The 16,918-nt window shown below is 33.0% G+C and overlaps 2 protein-coding genes across 6 annotated transcripts; both read left to right on the forward strand.

Annotated features, from left to right (window-relative positions):
• The first annotated feature begins 2,082 nt into the window (after positions 1-2,082).
• Positions 2,083-5,198, forward strand: LOC136227411 (nifU-like protein 2, chloroplastic). The gene is made up of 4 exons (XM_066016058.1): positions 2,083-2,383; positions 2,469-2,580; positions 3,225-3,535; positions 4,860-5,198. Exons 1-4 carry the CDS (start codon positions 2,303-2,305, stop codon positions 5,046-5,048), a joined length of 693 nt encoding a protein of 230 aa, XP_065872130.1. The 5' UTR covers positions 2,083-2,302; the 3' UTR covers positions 5,049-5,198.
• A 3,392-nt stretch (positions 5,199-8,590) lies between these two features.
• Positions 8,591-15,443, forward strand: LOC136225842 (DUF724 domain-containing protein 3-like). 5 transcript variants are annotated; one of them, XM_066013964.1, is made up of 8 exons: positions 8,591-9,106; positions 10,091-10,471; positions 11,748-12,147; positions 12,209-12,315; positions 12,401-12,449; positions 12,531-12,590; positions 13,130-13,207; positions 13,293-15,443. In XM_066013964.1, the coding sequence occupies exons 1-8, from the start codon at positions 8,612-8,614 to the stop codon at positions 13,862-13,864; spliced, it is 2,142 nt and encodes a 713-aa protein (XP_065870036.1). In that variant the 5' UTR covers positions 8,591-8,611; the 3' UTR covers positions 13,865-15,443. The 5 variants fall into 5 exon arrangements, with proteins under 5 accessions (XP_065870036.1, XP_065870037.1, XP_065870038.1 ...); XM_066013965.1 differs by having other exon boundaries at positions 12,215-12,315; XM_066013966.1 differs by having other exon boundaries at positions 12,218-12,315.
• The last annotated feature ends 1,475 nt before the right edge of the window (positions 15,444-16,918 follow it).

Below are 16,918 nucleotides of genomic sequence, written 5' to 3' on the forward strand. Positions count from 1 at the left end.
TTTGCCATTGAAACCGTCAAAATACACTTCGAATTCGCATAGCCTATAACACTTCGAGTTCACAGAATGAAAGAAAAAAGAAAAAGGAAGAAATGACTAAGTTTGTTATATATATATGGAGGGTATTTTGAGAAAGTCCATATTGAAATAGTCTAGATATGTAATAGATGGTGTAATGAGTCTAAATATATTAATGGATCTCCGAATTGGATTATTTTTGTAATTTATCCTTTTTCAAAACTGAAGTTTTTTTTTATAATTTTTTTTTGGTATAACTACCCGACACCTTGTAAATTTCTCTTTTTAACTAGTTTTTGGCCCGTACGATGCACAGATTCATCTTAACATATAAATATTAACAAAAATATAATCTAATAATTACAATTATAATGATATAAAGGTGTTATATAAGTTAAATATTATTATTTTATTTTCACATTTACTTTAAATAATCCTTTTTAGATAAATATAATAATATAATTAAAATTAACATATTATATATTATATTATATTTTTTATCAGTAAAAAATGATGAAGTGACACCTCAGCTCCATCGTTACTGTTTTATATTATATATAGATATATAGATATACAGAGAATTAGAGAGATTTTAAGGATTAATTTAAACTCTGTAGAACTCTTAAATATAGTACAGATAAAATAATCTTTTTATAGGTAAATATAATAATATAATTAAAATTAATATATTACATATTATAATATATTTTTTATCAATAAAAAGGGAAGAAATGACACTTCAGCTCCATCGTTACTATTTTGTACTATATATATATATATTTGAGATAAAAATGTATATAAATAATATTTATTATTAAATTTAATTTTTAATAGAATAAATGATTTCTTAAAAAATATATATGGAATTATATTAAATATAAATAATATTCAATATTATTCACAGATTTTTTATTGAGTCTGTTCGCGAACATTATAATCGAGTTTGTTCATAAATTTGTTTACAAACCTATAACCGAATCTACTCGCGATCTTTCGAAGCGAATTTTGACATGTTCAAACTCGATGTGTTTATGAATTGAGTCTAAATTATAAATATAAGAGGCTCGTTTAAAACCAAACCGAATTAAACTTTTATCGAACCAACCACAAAACCGTTCAAATAATTTACTCATTTATAGTCCTTGAAGGAAGTAGAAGGTAAATGGCCTAGTGCTTCCTCAGCCCCCTTAACTTGTCCAAATTGGTCATTTTACCCCTTCAACTCATTGAATGTCCTAAATACCCCCTTAACTCCATAAAAGTGGTATTTCTCACCCCCTCAACTTGTCCATTTATCCCCCCAACTCATAAAATGTTCTATTTACCCCCTTAACTCCATAAAAGTGGTATTTTTCACCCCTTACAATCCGTTATCGAGGCCTAAATTGATAATTTTTTTAAACGTTAAACGTATATTTATGCTATTTTGTAAGTGGAACCTAAATTGATACTTCTCCAAAAATTATAGGCCTATTTTGGTACATTATCCCTACATATAATGTATTTAACTTGTTTATATTATATGTTGTTGTTATTTGTATTTTTTATTCGTTATTTCTTTCTTTTTACTTTTTTTTACTACTATAAATGGATAAAAAATATCATTTTTATGGAGTTAAGAGAGTAAATAGGATCATAAGTGGTGAGAAATACCATTTTTATGAAGTTAAGGGGGTAAATAGGATATTCGATGAGTCGAGAAGGGGTAAAATGACAAATTTGAACAAATTATAGGGATAAGAAATACCATTTTTATGAAATTAAGGAGGTAAATAGGACATTTAATGAGTTAGAGGGTAAAATCACCAATTTAGACAAGGGGACTGGAAAAGCATTAAGCCATGGTAAATAAATAGGATAAAACAGAAATGTTCGGGACTTAAACGATGCCATTTTACTATAGCCGATTTGTTGCCGGTTCATCTGGGCGACGGGTTGACCAGTAAACCCAAATAACGACAATTAACCGGAGCTGATTCTTACCAAACCGGTCGGTTCGGTTTTATAATATGGATCCCTTCTGGCTTCTGGAATATATTATATATCAACAACCAATCCCAGATTCCAGCCACATTTTCAAATCAAAACAAAGAAAATAAATTATACTCATAGCCCTCCAACTTCGACCAGGAAAAAAAGGCGACGGCCGGAATTTCAGAGATTAGCGGACTTTAGCTGATTTGTCGATCAATTAGAATTGGAATTTTGATTTCTCTCGCAATTCGTGTAGCTATCGGTTTCTGAATCTCTCTATCGGTTTTGATCTGCTATTCAAGAGGGAGATATGCAAGCTGTGGTGCTTAACCCAACTTATTGCAGGGCCCAGCAAACCCTAGAGTCTCCTTCCTCTTCTCGTCCTTTTAAGGTCTTCTTCTGCTCTCTGAAACTATTGCTTTTTTTTTAATAATCTGCCTATGTAAAATTCTAATGAAGTGAAACCTAATCCGCAGAGTTCGAGCTTATTTGGTAGCCAAGTTTCGCTCAAACAGTTTCGCAATAAGCTATGTCGCGTCCCATGCCGTTCTGTGCGAATTCGGTCGCCTGGCTTTACAAGGAGGATAGGTTTGTATGTTTTCCTTTATAATGAAGGTTCCATTATTTATTTTTTTTTGTTTTTCTGAAGGTTCCATTATTGATTGCTGCTAATTTGTTTCTAATGAAGTTAAGAAGTGATTATGAGCGAGCACTTAATCTGATTAAGTCTTCTTGTTTTTGTTGTGAATTCACAATAGTTTATGGATAAATCGCTATATCTCCTGCTTTTTGGGAGAATTATCGGTATTGAAATCATGAACTTAACAGAGGGGACCAGAACCACCTCCAGTTATACGAATTGACACTCAGAGACGCAGTCCATGTTTTCTATTACTTTAAAAAAAACCTACTGATGTTGCTATTTTCCGATTTGTATGTGCGTTGTTTTCTCATAATTATTAGATAACTGTTTGTAAACGGTAATTATTGTCGTGTGACTGAGATGTCACAAGCAGCCTTTTGCCAAAAAGAAATTGGCAAGGAAGGCTTGCCCCCAATACACCCTTGTGGTGGGACCTCTCCCCGGTACCTGCTTAGCGGGGATGCGTAGTGCACCGGGCCGCCCTTATTAGATAACTGTTCATTTATTTAAGTTGCTCTTATTCAATTATCTTCCTGGTAGGTGAATTTTAAGAAGCCTCTTCTTTATTGCTTCGTTTGATGTTCTGCAGTTGTAAAGGCAGTTGCTACCCCAGAATCAGCATTGGAATTGCCTCTAACTGCTGCAAATGTTGAAAGTGTATTGGATGAAGTTCGACCATATCTCATAGCAGACGGTGGTAATGTTGCATTGCATGAGATTGATGGCAATGTGGTGCGATTAAAGTTACAAGGAGCCTGTGGCTCTTGTCCAAGTTCTGTTACGACGATGAAGTTGGGGATTGAGCGCCGCTTAATGGAGAAAATTCCTGAAATAGTTGCAGTAGAACCAATAGCAGATGGAGAAACTGGGCTTGAACTGAATGAAGAAAACATAGAGAAGGTAATATCATGAGAACTAACATCGGGCTAATGCTTATTATTATTAATATTTTTTAGTATATGCAATTACATGTGGTTTTCTTGAGAGAATGTGTTTTCATATTTCGCTTCTTACTGCATATAGTGTTTCAACTAGTTGCGTCTTAGAACTTGAAAGGAGAGAGAAATGGTGAAGAACCACAAGATGAACAAATTGAACATGCTAATCTATAAATAAATACTTGAAGATGAAAAAGATAATAATAATGGAGGATAAGTCTCTTTCAACTCCAAAGGCACTGAACTCTGAGCCAATAAAGCATTGTATAAAATATCATCTTGATTCAGTGCTTGCGAGATTTTGTAATTTTGTCACCTATCCACCAGCATTTGAGTTTTATTCTGAACTCATGTTTGAGCACTGAAGGGGTAAGGTTCTGCTTAAGTAACTATCTTCTTTTAGTCCCTAAAAATCAACTATGTGGTTTTCTCTTTATATAAAGAGAACACTGAATCAGTTTCTTCTTCAATCTATTGCACTATATTGATGCTCTCTTAGCCATTGGCTCTCCATACTTTTCCAACTTTTCTTCTTTCTTTGAAGTACACATCAAACTGTTTCCGTCTTGTTAAATTGGCCTCGACAGGTGGAATGTCTGCCTTGCATTTTGGTTTCTCACTGCCTGTTTTTGCCACCTACAGCAACTAGCTGTGCAGTTCTTGTCTTATTGATTGATGATGGTTTAGTGAATAGAATGGTGTAGGTCTTTTCATTATTCCTCATCCCACATTGGTCATGTACAGTCTGTATATATGAGTTAGTTCTCTTTAACAAATCACAGTGATTGTGTGAAGGAGTGTTTCCTGTTTCTGTTATTCCAATAAAAAGTAAAGAAGCCATGGAATATATCTATGTTATTATATAGTAATTGAGAATGATTGAGTTGGTAGTTTTTGCATGGCGGGTTGTGCATCAAGGTAGTACAGACCTCTAGAATGACATAGACGGTATGCCAGACCTTGTAAATTTGTCTCTGGTACAAGGATGCATCAGGTTGATTAGCTGGGGCTTGGTCGATTCACAAACCAGTGAGCAGTGTCGGGCGATCTAAGCGAACTATGTCAGATGTGAACAATGGAATGATAATGCTATAGAGATTGTGGCATTATTAGCATTTAGAACCATATCTGGTACTTGTTGTTATAGTGAGAGAGAGAGAGCCTTTAATAAGTAGGATCAAGTGAGTGCTGCTTCAAACATTATTACGGGATATGTCTTGTTTTTCTGCTTAGTATCAGTTGAGTTTCCTGTTAGCTTATTATTGGGTGGTTGTGAATGATGTCAGGTGCTTGAAGAAATAAGGCCTTACCTAGTTGGGGCAGCAGGAGGATCTCTTGAACTAGTTTCAATTGAAGAGCCAATCGTCAAAATCCGTATCACAGGTCCAGCAGCCGGTGTTATGACTGTTCGAGTAGCGCTTACACAGAAATTACGGGAGAAAATTCCATCCATTGCTGCTGTTCAACTTCTCTAATGTTTTTATTCCACTTATTAGTTACTTTGCATCCTCAAAAACAAAGAGAGATCTGTAAATTATATGATACAGTGTGTACAGTCGAGTTTAATTGACTCTGATTGCTTAATCTTATTTTTAAAATCCACTTGAGAGGAAATTTAAAGCAAATATATTTTGTATTGACACAAGTAAAAAATATTATGGCTTGTTTGATAAAGAGTTTTTTTTTTTTTTTTTTTTTTTTGTTTTGCTAAATTAGAGGCTTTTCAAAATAATTGTCACATTTTATTAAAATTTCTTATTTCATATTATTTGTTAATTTTAGTTTTTAAGACAATTTTTTTTTCTATTTTACCCTTATTAATGATTTTAATATTAATTACATCTTTTGTCATTTTAAGTTTTCAATGTGTAGAGTGTGGTTCAATTTAATGAGTGACATAAAAAATCAGAATTATCAATAAAGAAAAAGATAAATGGTATTATAGTTTATGTTTTATAAATTTAATACAAATTAATTATTTTTTTAATATGTGTGATTTGATAAAATGCAATAATTATTTTGAAACAGATGGAATAATTTTGAAAATTGTACGAGTTTTTTTAATTAACTTATTGTTCAAAAATATAATTGTCTTTATTTATGACAAACAACTATTAATTTTAATAAATAAGTTTATGTAATATCAACTATTCGAAAAACCAATATATATGTATATATATTATTTATTTTTTGGGATAGAGCAGAGCATTCATAAATATCTTTTGCTTTAATTATGTAGGCATGCATGCCAATTATATATTATTATTATTGTGTCTAAATTTGTAGACATACAAAAACAGATATTATGTTGGGTCCAATTTCTTTTGCCTCTCGTGCAAGTTTACTCTCACCTCACACGTCAATCAAGTTGTCCTTTCTTTCTTTATTTCTACCGAATATTCTAATCAAGTTGTTCAGATTTTTAACCTTCAATTTTCGAGCCTAGTTAGAAAGTAAATTTGCTAAAACGCCAATACGTTCCTGTCTTCTCATTTTGCAAAAGAGGATTGAAATAGTCTCATTAGTCTTAACCTTGGTTACTAGTTACCATAGTTACCATGGTTACTGGTTTATTTTAGGTCTGATTAAAAGTAGAAAAATTACACCGATGGATTCATATGTAATTTTAGTATTCAGATTTAGGTTAATATAAAATTACGGTTTTGATCATATGGACCTTAATGACTAACAATATTTATGTAATCTATCAATGATCATATAGAATTTGGCCATTCACCGTTACATCTAAACTTATTAAATTATATACTAACTCGAAAATGATATAAGTATTTAAGATTATTACCATATTTTTTGACCGCTTAGGTAGCGCCTAAACTGTCCAAGGCCTATCTTGACGATAATCAAAGCAGAAAATTCTTTTTTTTTTTTTGTTTCATTATACTTTACTTTTGAATATTGTTGCATGGTTTTGTGTAAATTTTGTTTATTACATTTTTGTTTGTTTCGTTATAATTTACTTTTGAATATTGTTGCATGGTTTTGTGTAAATTTTGTTTAATTGTGATTTTTATTTGTTTCCATGATATGATTTAAAATTTTAAGGACATTAATAGTTTTCGGTAAATTATATTAGTTATGCACATTATATTTTATTTGTTTGAATTGTTTTAATGATATTATTGTTTAAATATTATTGACGTATTTTTATAAATACATGTACAAGATATATATAAAGTCATTTCATAATTATTTTACATAATATAATAATTTATTTATTAATAAATAAGAAAATATAAAAAATATGAATCTGATTAATCCTTAACTAATCATCGAGGGCCCTATATCTTTGACCAGCGTCTAATGTCTTTGACAACTTTACATGCAAATACACCTCAAACCTCTCGTATTTTTACATGTCACTCTTAACCAAGATAGTAAATTTATATCCGATTTGTAAACACATTACACGAATCCAACGATTTTTTGTAACCAGGGGGTGGAGCCAGCAAATAGCCCGAGGGGACCAAAACCCCCTGCCATTGGCTCCACACTTGAGTAGCGGTGGTTCCGCCCCCCTCTAATATTGTTTATATTTAGTGTATGTATAGTAATATCTCAATGTTTTAAAGTGATTGAGTTGGTTAGGATGCATGCTTTTGAGTTAGTTACTATTATTAATTACGAGCCCTTAATTTTTATAACACTTTTGAATTCATTTTTGTTATACATTTTTTTTCATGAAAAAAAATCAATTTCTTACTTTTAATACTCAAGTAACTTAAGTTTTGAATTAAATTTTAATTTATAAGAATTATAACTAAAATAAGTGTAAAATGTTATCATTTTTAAGAAATTAGTGTTGACTTTTTAGAAAATTAAATATGTCTATTTTTTCTTGTTGGGTATTTTTAATTTTTTAACCAATATACTAAAATAATAAAGTTTTAGCATGCTGGAAAGCTAAATTTTTTTGGCAATCCTAATGAGTTGGACTTTGAAGTTTTTTCCGGTTTAAAATTAACACCGGCAGGTATGGATTACTGGCTCTGCCACTATTTATAACTAGTTACCCGTGCGATGCACGGGATATGAAACTTTTATATAACTTAGATAAATAAAATGACATATTATGTATATTTGAAATAATATATATTTTTGCCAATGAGGGTTGATCCGAGTGGTAAGGCATTGAACCTCTGCTTGACAGGTTTGAGGTTCGATTCCCACTCCTTCAAAATTTAGCCCTCATTGGTAGGTGATCTATAAATTCCACCTTTGTATTTCCCGATTTTAGTTGTCCATGCATCACAAATATGAAACCTGGATAACGACATATGAAAAATAAAACAACAACACAGTTGAGAACAAAATAACTACAACATATGAAAAAAAATCGAATAATTACCTTAAGAAATATAATACTATCTATCATGGCCAATAAATATAATGATGAAATACTATCTATCATACTTTATATAGAAGTTTATTTGCGACTTTTGGATTTCCTTTGCTTTGTGTTTTTTCATCTTTCTGTAACTCTTACTTTCTTTTATTATTTTAATTAATGGGATAGTAATTGTTTAATATATTATTTATAAATCTGTTATTTTTAATTAATTAAATCTTTTTAATTTGATTTTTTTCTACGTTGACAACTTATCAAAAATGCCTCTAAAACACTTCTCATCATTTCTCTCTGCTTCCTTTATATATAGTATAGATAGATAGATTCACATGTTAATAAAAAAAAATTATATAAAATATTAAAAATATTTTATCATATCTTTCTATAATTTTAAATATTTTTAATTATATTAGCCTTTAAGCCAATACTAAATTATCATAATTAAAATGTATAATATTTGTATTTAAGAAATAGAAGAATCGTTTATCAAAAAAAAAAAAAAAAAAAAAGAAGAATCGAAGTTATTGGATTAGGGGCCTAATTTGATGGGTTTGACATGGAGTAAAGCCCAATACATACATTGTTGAAAAGCATTTAATTGGCATGTCTCCGTTAAGTTTGAGTTTGAAATCACCAAGTGAAAGAGTCATGAGAAGAAGAAGTCCAAGAGTTATGAGTTCAAGAGGAAGAGGAAGAGGCAGGCCTCCGATGAGCATGGTGTCCATTTCCAAGATTGAATTTTTAAGCAACGAATCAAAGGTGGAGGTGAGTAGCGACGATGAAGGTTTTAAGGGGGCTTGGTACAGCGCCAAGATTGTTACACCACCCAAAAGAAAAAACCAAGTCTTGGTTCAATATGACCATTTACTTTCTGAGACGGACCCAAGTAAGCCATTAATTGAAGGTGTACCCAGCTCATTCATTAGGCCTGTTCCTCCGCCTCCTCTGCCTGATCAGACTTATGAGCCGCATGATGTCGTCGACGCATTCCATCGTGATGGGTGGTGGAAGGGTGTGGTCACTGATGTTCAAGTCTCCGAGGAGAATAAAACAAGTTACAATGTGGTCTTTGAAACCCCACCTGAACTCTTCACTTTTTCCTCTCAGCATTTGAGGTTTCACTTGGATTGGACTCATGCTCAATGGGTTCAAACCCCTAAACAGATGGTAAGCTTTCTTCTCAAAATGGTCTTGCATGTGGATTCAATTCAGTAATGTCACCTCTACTTGTCCCAAAAATAAACCCATTGTTCTCTAAACTTTGTACCTGTATCATTAGCTCTCTTAAACTTGCTTGATTTTACATGATTGGCAGCCAGCCTAAGAGGATATTTTACAAGTTTGGCATTGTCGATGTCTGTTTCCGCTTAAGTGCATGTTAACCAAGTTCTAGGGTCCATACTTCCTTTTAAGTAAGTTTCAAGGATCAATAGGTATTTTAAGTAAGTTCAAGGCTATGTTATTTTTTGGGTGCCAACTAGGCATAAATAACACCCAAAAATAACATCCCACTAGAAAGGTTTGTTAATTAATTGAAAAAGTACTTTTTACTATTATTTTGGGTTAAAACGGAAATTTAGAGGAAGCTTAGCCCACAGCCAAAAGCAGTCTGCTTTTTGCTGGCGCCAGACGCACCGCATCAATCTTACAGGCACCAGATGCAGCGCTCGTGGCTCCTTCCATGGAGCTCACCCTCTTATTGCTTTTTATATTTTCTTGGTGCCAGACATGAAGTTTGTTATTTTATCAGTAACAAACTAAAAAAAAATAACAACTAAATTAATGGTTGGTTACAACCCCGCCGTACAAAGTAACAAGGAATTTACTCCCACTAGACATGCTCTAGTGACCCCTGAACTCGATAACAGGTGAGAATCGGTTTTTGGGACAAATTGAGGCGTTGATATGTTTAGCCCCCTTCTTATTTGTATGTATGACATTGACAATTTGTTAACTCAAACATATAGAGTAATTTTTGTTGTTTTATACCTTCAAATCAAAATTATTAGGTTTTGGTACTTTATTAATGTGTTTACACTGCAAAGTCTAATTCATGTTTTAATAGTCAAGACTTGTACTTGCATTTTGTAGACATTGTTACTTAGATTTTTCATACACAACACTCATTTTTGTTTAATTGATCCTTAAAAGAGAATGAAAGGGTTGGAGATTTGCAAAGGAATGGCTATTGAAGTGAATTTAAAAGAGGCTTGGTTCCCAGCAAGTGTTGTTGATGAAGTTGGCTTCAATTCTTTCTTAGTGGAGTATGATCATAACCATGTGGAAGAAGTGATTGACTCATTCCATGTTCGAACTCTTCCTCCTAAGTTGGAGGTCCAAAAATTTAAAATCTTGGAAGATGTAGATGCTTTCCATGATTCTTGTTGGAGCAGAGGTTCCATTGCCAAAATTCTCACAGGGGGAAGATATGCCGTCCTTTTGAAGTCCCAAGATAAGGAGATAGAGTTGAGTCATTCAGAGATAAGGCCGTGCCTACTCTGGACCAACGGCAGATGGGTTAGTTTGAGCAGGGTAGACTGTTTTTTCTTTCATTTTTCTTTTTCCAATTTGGCCATTCATTGAATTAAAAAGGGCGGCCCGGTCGCACTACGCGTCCCCGCTGAGCGAGGGTCCGGGGAGGGGTCCCACCACAAGGGTGTACTGGGGGCTAGCCTTCCCCTGCCAATTTATTTGGAAAGAGGCCGCTCCTAAGACTCGAACCCGTGACCTCTTGGCCATTCATTGAATTAAATGAATTTTAATTGGTTTATCAGTCCAAAATGATACTTGTTGAGCCAAGTTGAAGGACCAAATGAACTAAATCTGTTAACTTTGTTGCATCTTTTTTGGAGTATGATAATTTCATGCCGTATTTGGATGCTTACATTAACATGATGCATATTTTTGCACCATTTCCGGCTATGACACCGTCTTCGTTGCATGTGCAGTTAAATAACTAGCACAATTAAACTTGTTCACATGCTCCTTCGTTAGAGGAAATCATATCTCGCTGTGAATGATTTGTCTAAAACCTTGATGATTGATGAAATTGTTCCTTGTCTATTTAGCAACTTAGATAATTTTGGAGTTTTTTTTTAGCAAAAGAAGATATAATTCTTGTTATCTTATCTTAGCCAAGTGTGATGTAACATCTTAAAATCTTTGTAACTTATCTGTTAGTATTGCTTCAATGTGTATCAGATTGGTCATTAAGAGAAGCAAGTGATTGCCTGATGCAGAATTACGTTGACAAAGGCATACATTTGCACATATCATGGAACCATTTGAACTAAAAGCTCGAGCTGATAGTTAAGGCCCAATCATAGATCTTATATTAATCTCCGACACACCCCCACACGCAAATGCCCCTTGGGCTTGCAGCGTGCACAACACAGGCCCATCCCGCCTTGTGTTTTTAATTCCACAAATTAATGAGGTTGCCAGGACTCGAACCCTCGACCGTTTGGTCCTAGAGGCTCTGATACCATGTCATGGACCCGTTTGAACTAAAAGCTCGAGCTGATAGTTAAGGCCCAATCATAGATCTTATATTAATCTCCGACAATATCCATTTGTTTTGATTTGTTAGTATTGCTTAGGCTACAAGTAGAGTGTTACCTTAATGTGTGCTACAACATTTTCTTATCTTCCCCTCCTCTGAACATGAACACCCTTCAGATTGAAAGAAACCTTTTAAAACGAACATATATATATGTACTGTTGATGTTTGATTACAACATTTGTTTGGGCTTAGCTATAGTAGAATAACTTGTACACATCACAACTGAGACGCTGGACTTTGTTTCAGGAAGTACCAAACATCGCACAATCAGCACATGTTGATAATATTGCAAAGCACTCTGAAGAGAAATCTTATGTTAAGAAGTCGAGGAAGAAGTCAACCCCTCTTAAAACAAACTCAACAAGTAATAAACTAAAAAAGAAACCTCCTGAAAGAGAGGAGACACTTGCAAGATATTCCAAGAAGTTAAGAAAGGAAAACTCTCCTAGCCGTTTATCTCATCCAATCTCGATGTTATTGAATTCAGCAGAACAAGATACAGGCTCAGTGTGTAAATCTGATGGAAATCTGCCAGTGGCCGGATCTAATCAACAAGAAGCTGGACAAGGAAATGGAAAGGCAGAGTCATCGAAGAGGGAAAGAGTACTGAATGCTCAAGTTATGAGTCAACAGGTTCCGGCTGCAGGTAAACACTGCATATCATGTCACTTTTTCATATTCATTGTGGAGAAACTGATTTTTCGCAGTTGTAGAAGACAAGAAAAATACAGATCCTGCTGATTCCAATTCTTTTACTCGATTGACTCCTTTTTTAGGCCCATGTGCAGAAAACTCTTTCCATCTTCCTCATGAGGTATAGTTGAGCCAGTTACAGAATAGCATAGCTAACAATGTAATGGAAACTATTGATTATGATATTTGTTCTTTTAACTGCACAGGAGATCAATATTCAAAAAGAAAGTAATGCATTTGGGCAGCAAGATAAAGGTGCTGAGCTGAGATATCACCTCAATAATTGCTAAATAATTATATACAGAAAAACTAATTTATTCTATTTCAATTGCACAGGTGAAGAACACAATGTTTTTGAAGGCATTGCAAGCAAAATGGACATACAAGACTGTGGAGGTAAAGAGGTGTATTCAATTTGAAAGTTAGTGCATAATCTTGTTGAACAAATATCATTATTTTAACATATTTCTTAATCTTATGGTTTCTTAGTGCCAATTTGCACTTTCTTCATTCTTCACCCTCATGATTTTGAACTGTGTTTTGGGTATTTATGGATAATTAAAATGGTGTATATAGCATATTGCATTATCAAATCTTTTCTTACATCAGCCTAAATAGACTTGATAAATTAAATTATTTTTAGAATAAAACTATAACTAATCTCATCCAATTCCTTAAAAATAAAATCAGCCTAAACAATTATGTAGAGGAATATTTTTCTTGGACATATATGGATAGACTTAATGACTAATTAAGGTTCATTTAAACTAGGTTTAGACTTTTGATTCCTACTGTATGCGACAGGCCTTAATTGGGAGAGAGGCCACCTATAGGGAATTCAAACCCATCAATCGGATCCATGATGTAAAAAAGTCTTATTGCTTGGTCGAATAGTGTATTGATACTAACTTAGTCTTGTGTTTGTATATGAATAGATCTCATTGCAGATCACACAACGAAAGTGGGAGGAGCATCAGTCAATGATGATCTAGCTCTATCAACATGCATCAGAAGTATGTAACCTGTCATGATTGCGGATGGTTAATATATTATTTCTTTTGTTGTGTTCTTGATTTTGGACTGTCGTTTATCTCTCAGTGGAGAAGCAAGAGTTGCCTTTCACAAAGACCTTGTCTCTTTGGCAGTACGTTGATTCGCTAGAAGTTTTCAAAGTACTGCCACAAAAACCACATTTTATTCCTCTGTTGGAAGAGAACGAGGCAACTCGTGAAGGATTTGCCATTGGTAATATGTTGAACTTTGCTGGTTTGGTGGAAAAGGCGTCAAAGTTGAAAATGAACAATCCTAGAAATGTTTTTGATAGCTATTTGAAAGCTCTTAGTGACCTTGAAATGCATGGATTTGATGTTAAGATGGTAGTAGATCAAATTAGCAAGTTGTTGTCTATCAAAATTAGGGAAGAAAAGCTGAAAAATGAATCACACGATTTAGATTGTAAGATTATGCAATGTGATAGTCAGAAAGCAAAACTGGAGGGAGAAATTAAAGAGTTAGAAGAGCAACTTGCAGTGAAAGTGGAGCAGAAGGCAAGGATAGATTCTGAAAGAAATCTTCTACGAAATGATGCCATTACATTGAAGGAAGAAACGGTGAATGCGAAGCTAGATTTTGTAAGAGAAGCTCGTGTGCCTTGGTTGTGTAATTTGTAAGAATGGTAGTTTAGTTTAGTTTAGGAAAATGGTGGTGGTGTTGTGGAAAAAAATCTTCTGTTCCGAATTCCATGTCCCCTTCCCTGTTCCCCATTCAATTTTTGACACGTGTCCCTTTAACTACATTTTAACCAAAGTTAAGTATATCTAACCATAGTTAGTAGCAATAAAGTAAGATAAAAGGGACACGTGTCAAAAATTGAATGGGGACAGGGAATTCGGGACAGAAGATTTTTTTTTCCATGGTGTTGTATAGTGTATAGGCCTGAAAATGGCATGTTATCAAGTGAATTTAGTAGCTAATGCATATCTAATCTATGATGAGTAAATTACGTTAATGGTATCTGAACTATACCTTAATTCACACTTTGGTATCTAAATTATATTTTGTCTCAAAAATATACCTCAAATATTGGTGACTGGACAATTTAATACTTTTAACCGGTCACTGAACGGTCAATCCAAATTTGACCACTTTTAATTAATGTTTTGGGACCTACCATACACCTAAATAACCTACCCTGTAATCAATTTCAAAAAATATTCCCTATTTCTCTCTTTCCATCTCTCTCCGATTTCACTCTCTTCTATTTCTCTCTTTAATCTTGTTTTTCTTTCTCTTTCTCTTCAAATTTGTGACATCTTCTTCAATTATTTTAGGTAAATGGGTTGGTGAATAAAAAGAATATGGATCAGTTCATCCTTTGTTCAGTAACAGCAAAAAATTTATCTAATGTACCACATTCTTCCATGAACAGGTTCAGACCCAGGAATTATTGAAACCAAGCATGATTTTGTTTTCTTCCTCTGAAAACACAAAACCCAGAATCATAAACCTTTTTACCTCTCTTTCATCTCCTTCATTTTCACTTTCTCTCTCTTAGTTTCTTTCATCTCTTTCATTCTCACTCTCTCTCTCTTCGGGACAAAATCCATGTCCGCTTACGTGAGTGGGTTAGCATTAAGTCGATACTGATAGAACAATATTCAAAACAGAGAATTCCTAAAGAGCCGAGAAACTCGATTTCGGATCAAGATACAATGAACCAAAAAGCATACAATTCAAAGATATCAACACTTAATAGACCTAACCCACATATCAAAATCTGAACTTTAGCTCTTAAAAAAGTAACCAAAACATGAAATTGGATAGATATGGCATGTTTTAATACATCAGGCAGGTGGGTCGGTGCAGTAAGTCCTTGAAGCAGCCATGTGACCAGGCAGGTCAAGGAAATGCCAAGAGCTTCAATTTCAGAAACAGAAATGGCGTCGACGGTTTTGTAGTCCATTGGGAATAATAAATGAAGCAGGAGGAGGGAAGGATAAAATTGGAAATGGAAATGGAGGATAGAAAGAGGGTAAAATTGTATTTACAATTTATATGTTTCCCATTTAAATTAAAGAGCTAGTCAAACAATGTCACATCATCATTTTTAATAGTTAACCTGTTCTAACAGGTTATAAATATTATAATGTCCAGTCATATAAAGTTTGAGTATATTTTTGAGACAAAATGTAATTCAGGTATCAAAGTGTAAACTACGGTATAGTTCAGGTACGATTGATGTAATTTACCCAATCTTTGATAATGATTTCTACCAATTAAACGTTTGAGATTAATACAACTCTTTATTTCACAAATAGATTGTTCTGAGATATCTTGATTCCAAACAAGAAATTGCTACTTTATGACTGTTCGATCCTACATGACTGTTCGAGCCTAGCAAGAAAGTGGATTCGTAAGTCAAAAGATAATTGAAATACTCTCACTATCCTTGCTAACCTTACAATGGTTAAGGTTTCAGCTACAAACTTAAAAAGAGAAAAGTATGAGATTTGGCTTATTTGTAAAAACACCCGTTAATGTGATTTAAAAGTTTTCACGGCTTCAAATCGTTTCACGATAATAAGTTTTAACGGAATGACCAAGTTTGTAAACTTGTCAAATGACAAGCAACATAATCCATGTTTACAAACTTTTAAATCACAAAACTTATTTTTGTACATCAATCAAATCATATAGTTTATACTTTTTTTCAATTTAAAATGGATTACTCTATGAATTAAAAAAAAATGATTCGCAATCTAATGTACAATCACATATGCACATGTTAAACTTTGTAAATAATCTTTAATGCTTCTATTCTTTTATTAGAAAGATTAAATTTGATCCCTAAAGTTCTTAAAAAGTGTCGATTTAGTTGTAATGTTTGCAATGGTATAAATTCAACACTAACGTTTTCAAACATGATCAATTATAATCCTATATTACCGAAAATTTTAAAAAAACTGATTTGACTGTGATTTAACTATCATATTAGACCTTCCAAATAAATTTATTGATACACTGAATCAGTTTCGTACATTTTTAGTTGGTTATTTATAACTATATTAGTAATACAGTAAACATATATTTTATACATATTGATAAAAAAAAATTGTAATTAACTTGTATGCAAGAAAAAAAAAGTTATATGCGACAGACTTACTTGTTAGCATTTATATAAGAAGTTTTTTCTGACTTTGTTAGTGACACATTAAATATTTTAGACGTAATTGATTTTTAGAATATCGATGTGACCATTAAATAAAATTCAAACCAGCCTTTTAAAATTTTGGTAAGGTAGAGCTAAAATTAATCTTATTTGCAAACGTTAGAGTTAAATTTGAACAATTTTGTACGTTAGGGCTAAATCTATACTTCACTAAAAATATTAGGGTTATATTTGACCTTTATCTTTTTTTTTTAACTCATCAAAATACCTTTCTTTTAAACTCATTGATTTATATTTTCTAACTCATAACGTAATATTTATGTGGTACGACCAATAATGTTTACACCCATGGAAGAGGACAGATATTTTATTGAAGCAACCAACAATTATAAGATAATTAATGGGTAAATTACATAGTGGTGTGCAACTTTTGCATCATTTTACACTTTGATGTACAATCTTCATTTGTCACACTCAAATTTACAACCTTATAGGTGACCTCATACTATAGTATATAATCGAGAAAAATAATCGATCAACGCGTCAAGTTAGCAGT

This window comes from Euphorbia lathyris, chromosome 4 (assembly GCF_963576675.1).
Source record: "Euphorbia lathyris chromosome 4, ddEupLath1.1, whole genome shotgun sequence".
Classification (NCBI taxonomy): Eukaryota; Viridiplantae; Streptophyta; class Magnoliopsida; order Malpighiales; family Euphorbiaceae; genus Euphorbia; species Euphorbia lathyris.

Coding starts and splice junctions, on each gene's coding strand:
- LOC136227411 (XM_066016058.1), top strand. CDS start 2,303: ATGCAAGCTGTGGTGCTTAACCCAACTTATTGCAGGGCCCAGCAAACC. Junction 2,384..2,468: donor CCTCTTCTCGTCCTTTTAAG/GTCTTCTTCTGC, acceptor CCTAATCCGCAG/AGTTCGAGCTTATTTGGTAG. Junction 3,536..4,859: donor ATGAAGAAAACATAGAGAAG/GTAATATCATGA, acceptor GAATGATGTCAG/GTGCTTGAAGAAATAAGGCC.
- LOC136225842 (XM_066013964.1), top strand. CDS start 8,612: ATGAGTTCAAGAGGAAGAGGAAGAGGCAGGCCTCCGATGAGCATGGTG. Junction 12,148..12,208: donor TCAACAGGTTCCGGCTGCAG/GTAAACACTGCA, acceptor GATTTTTCGCAG/TTGTAGAAGACAAGAAAAAT. Junction 13,208..13,292: donor TCTATCAACATGCATCAGAA/GTATGTAACCTG, acceptor TTTATCTCTCAG/TGGAGAAGCAAGAGTTGCCT.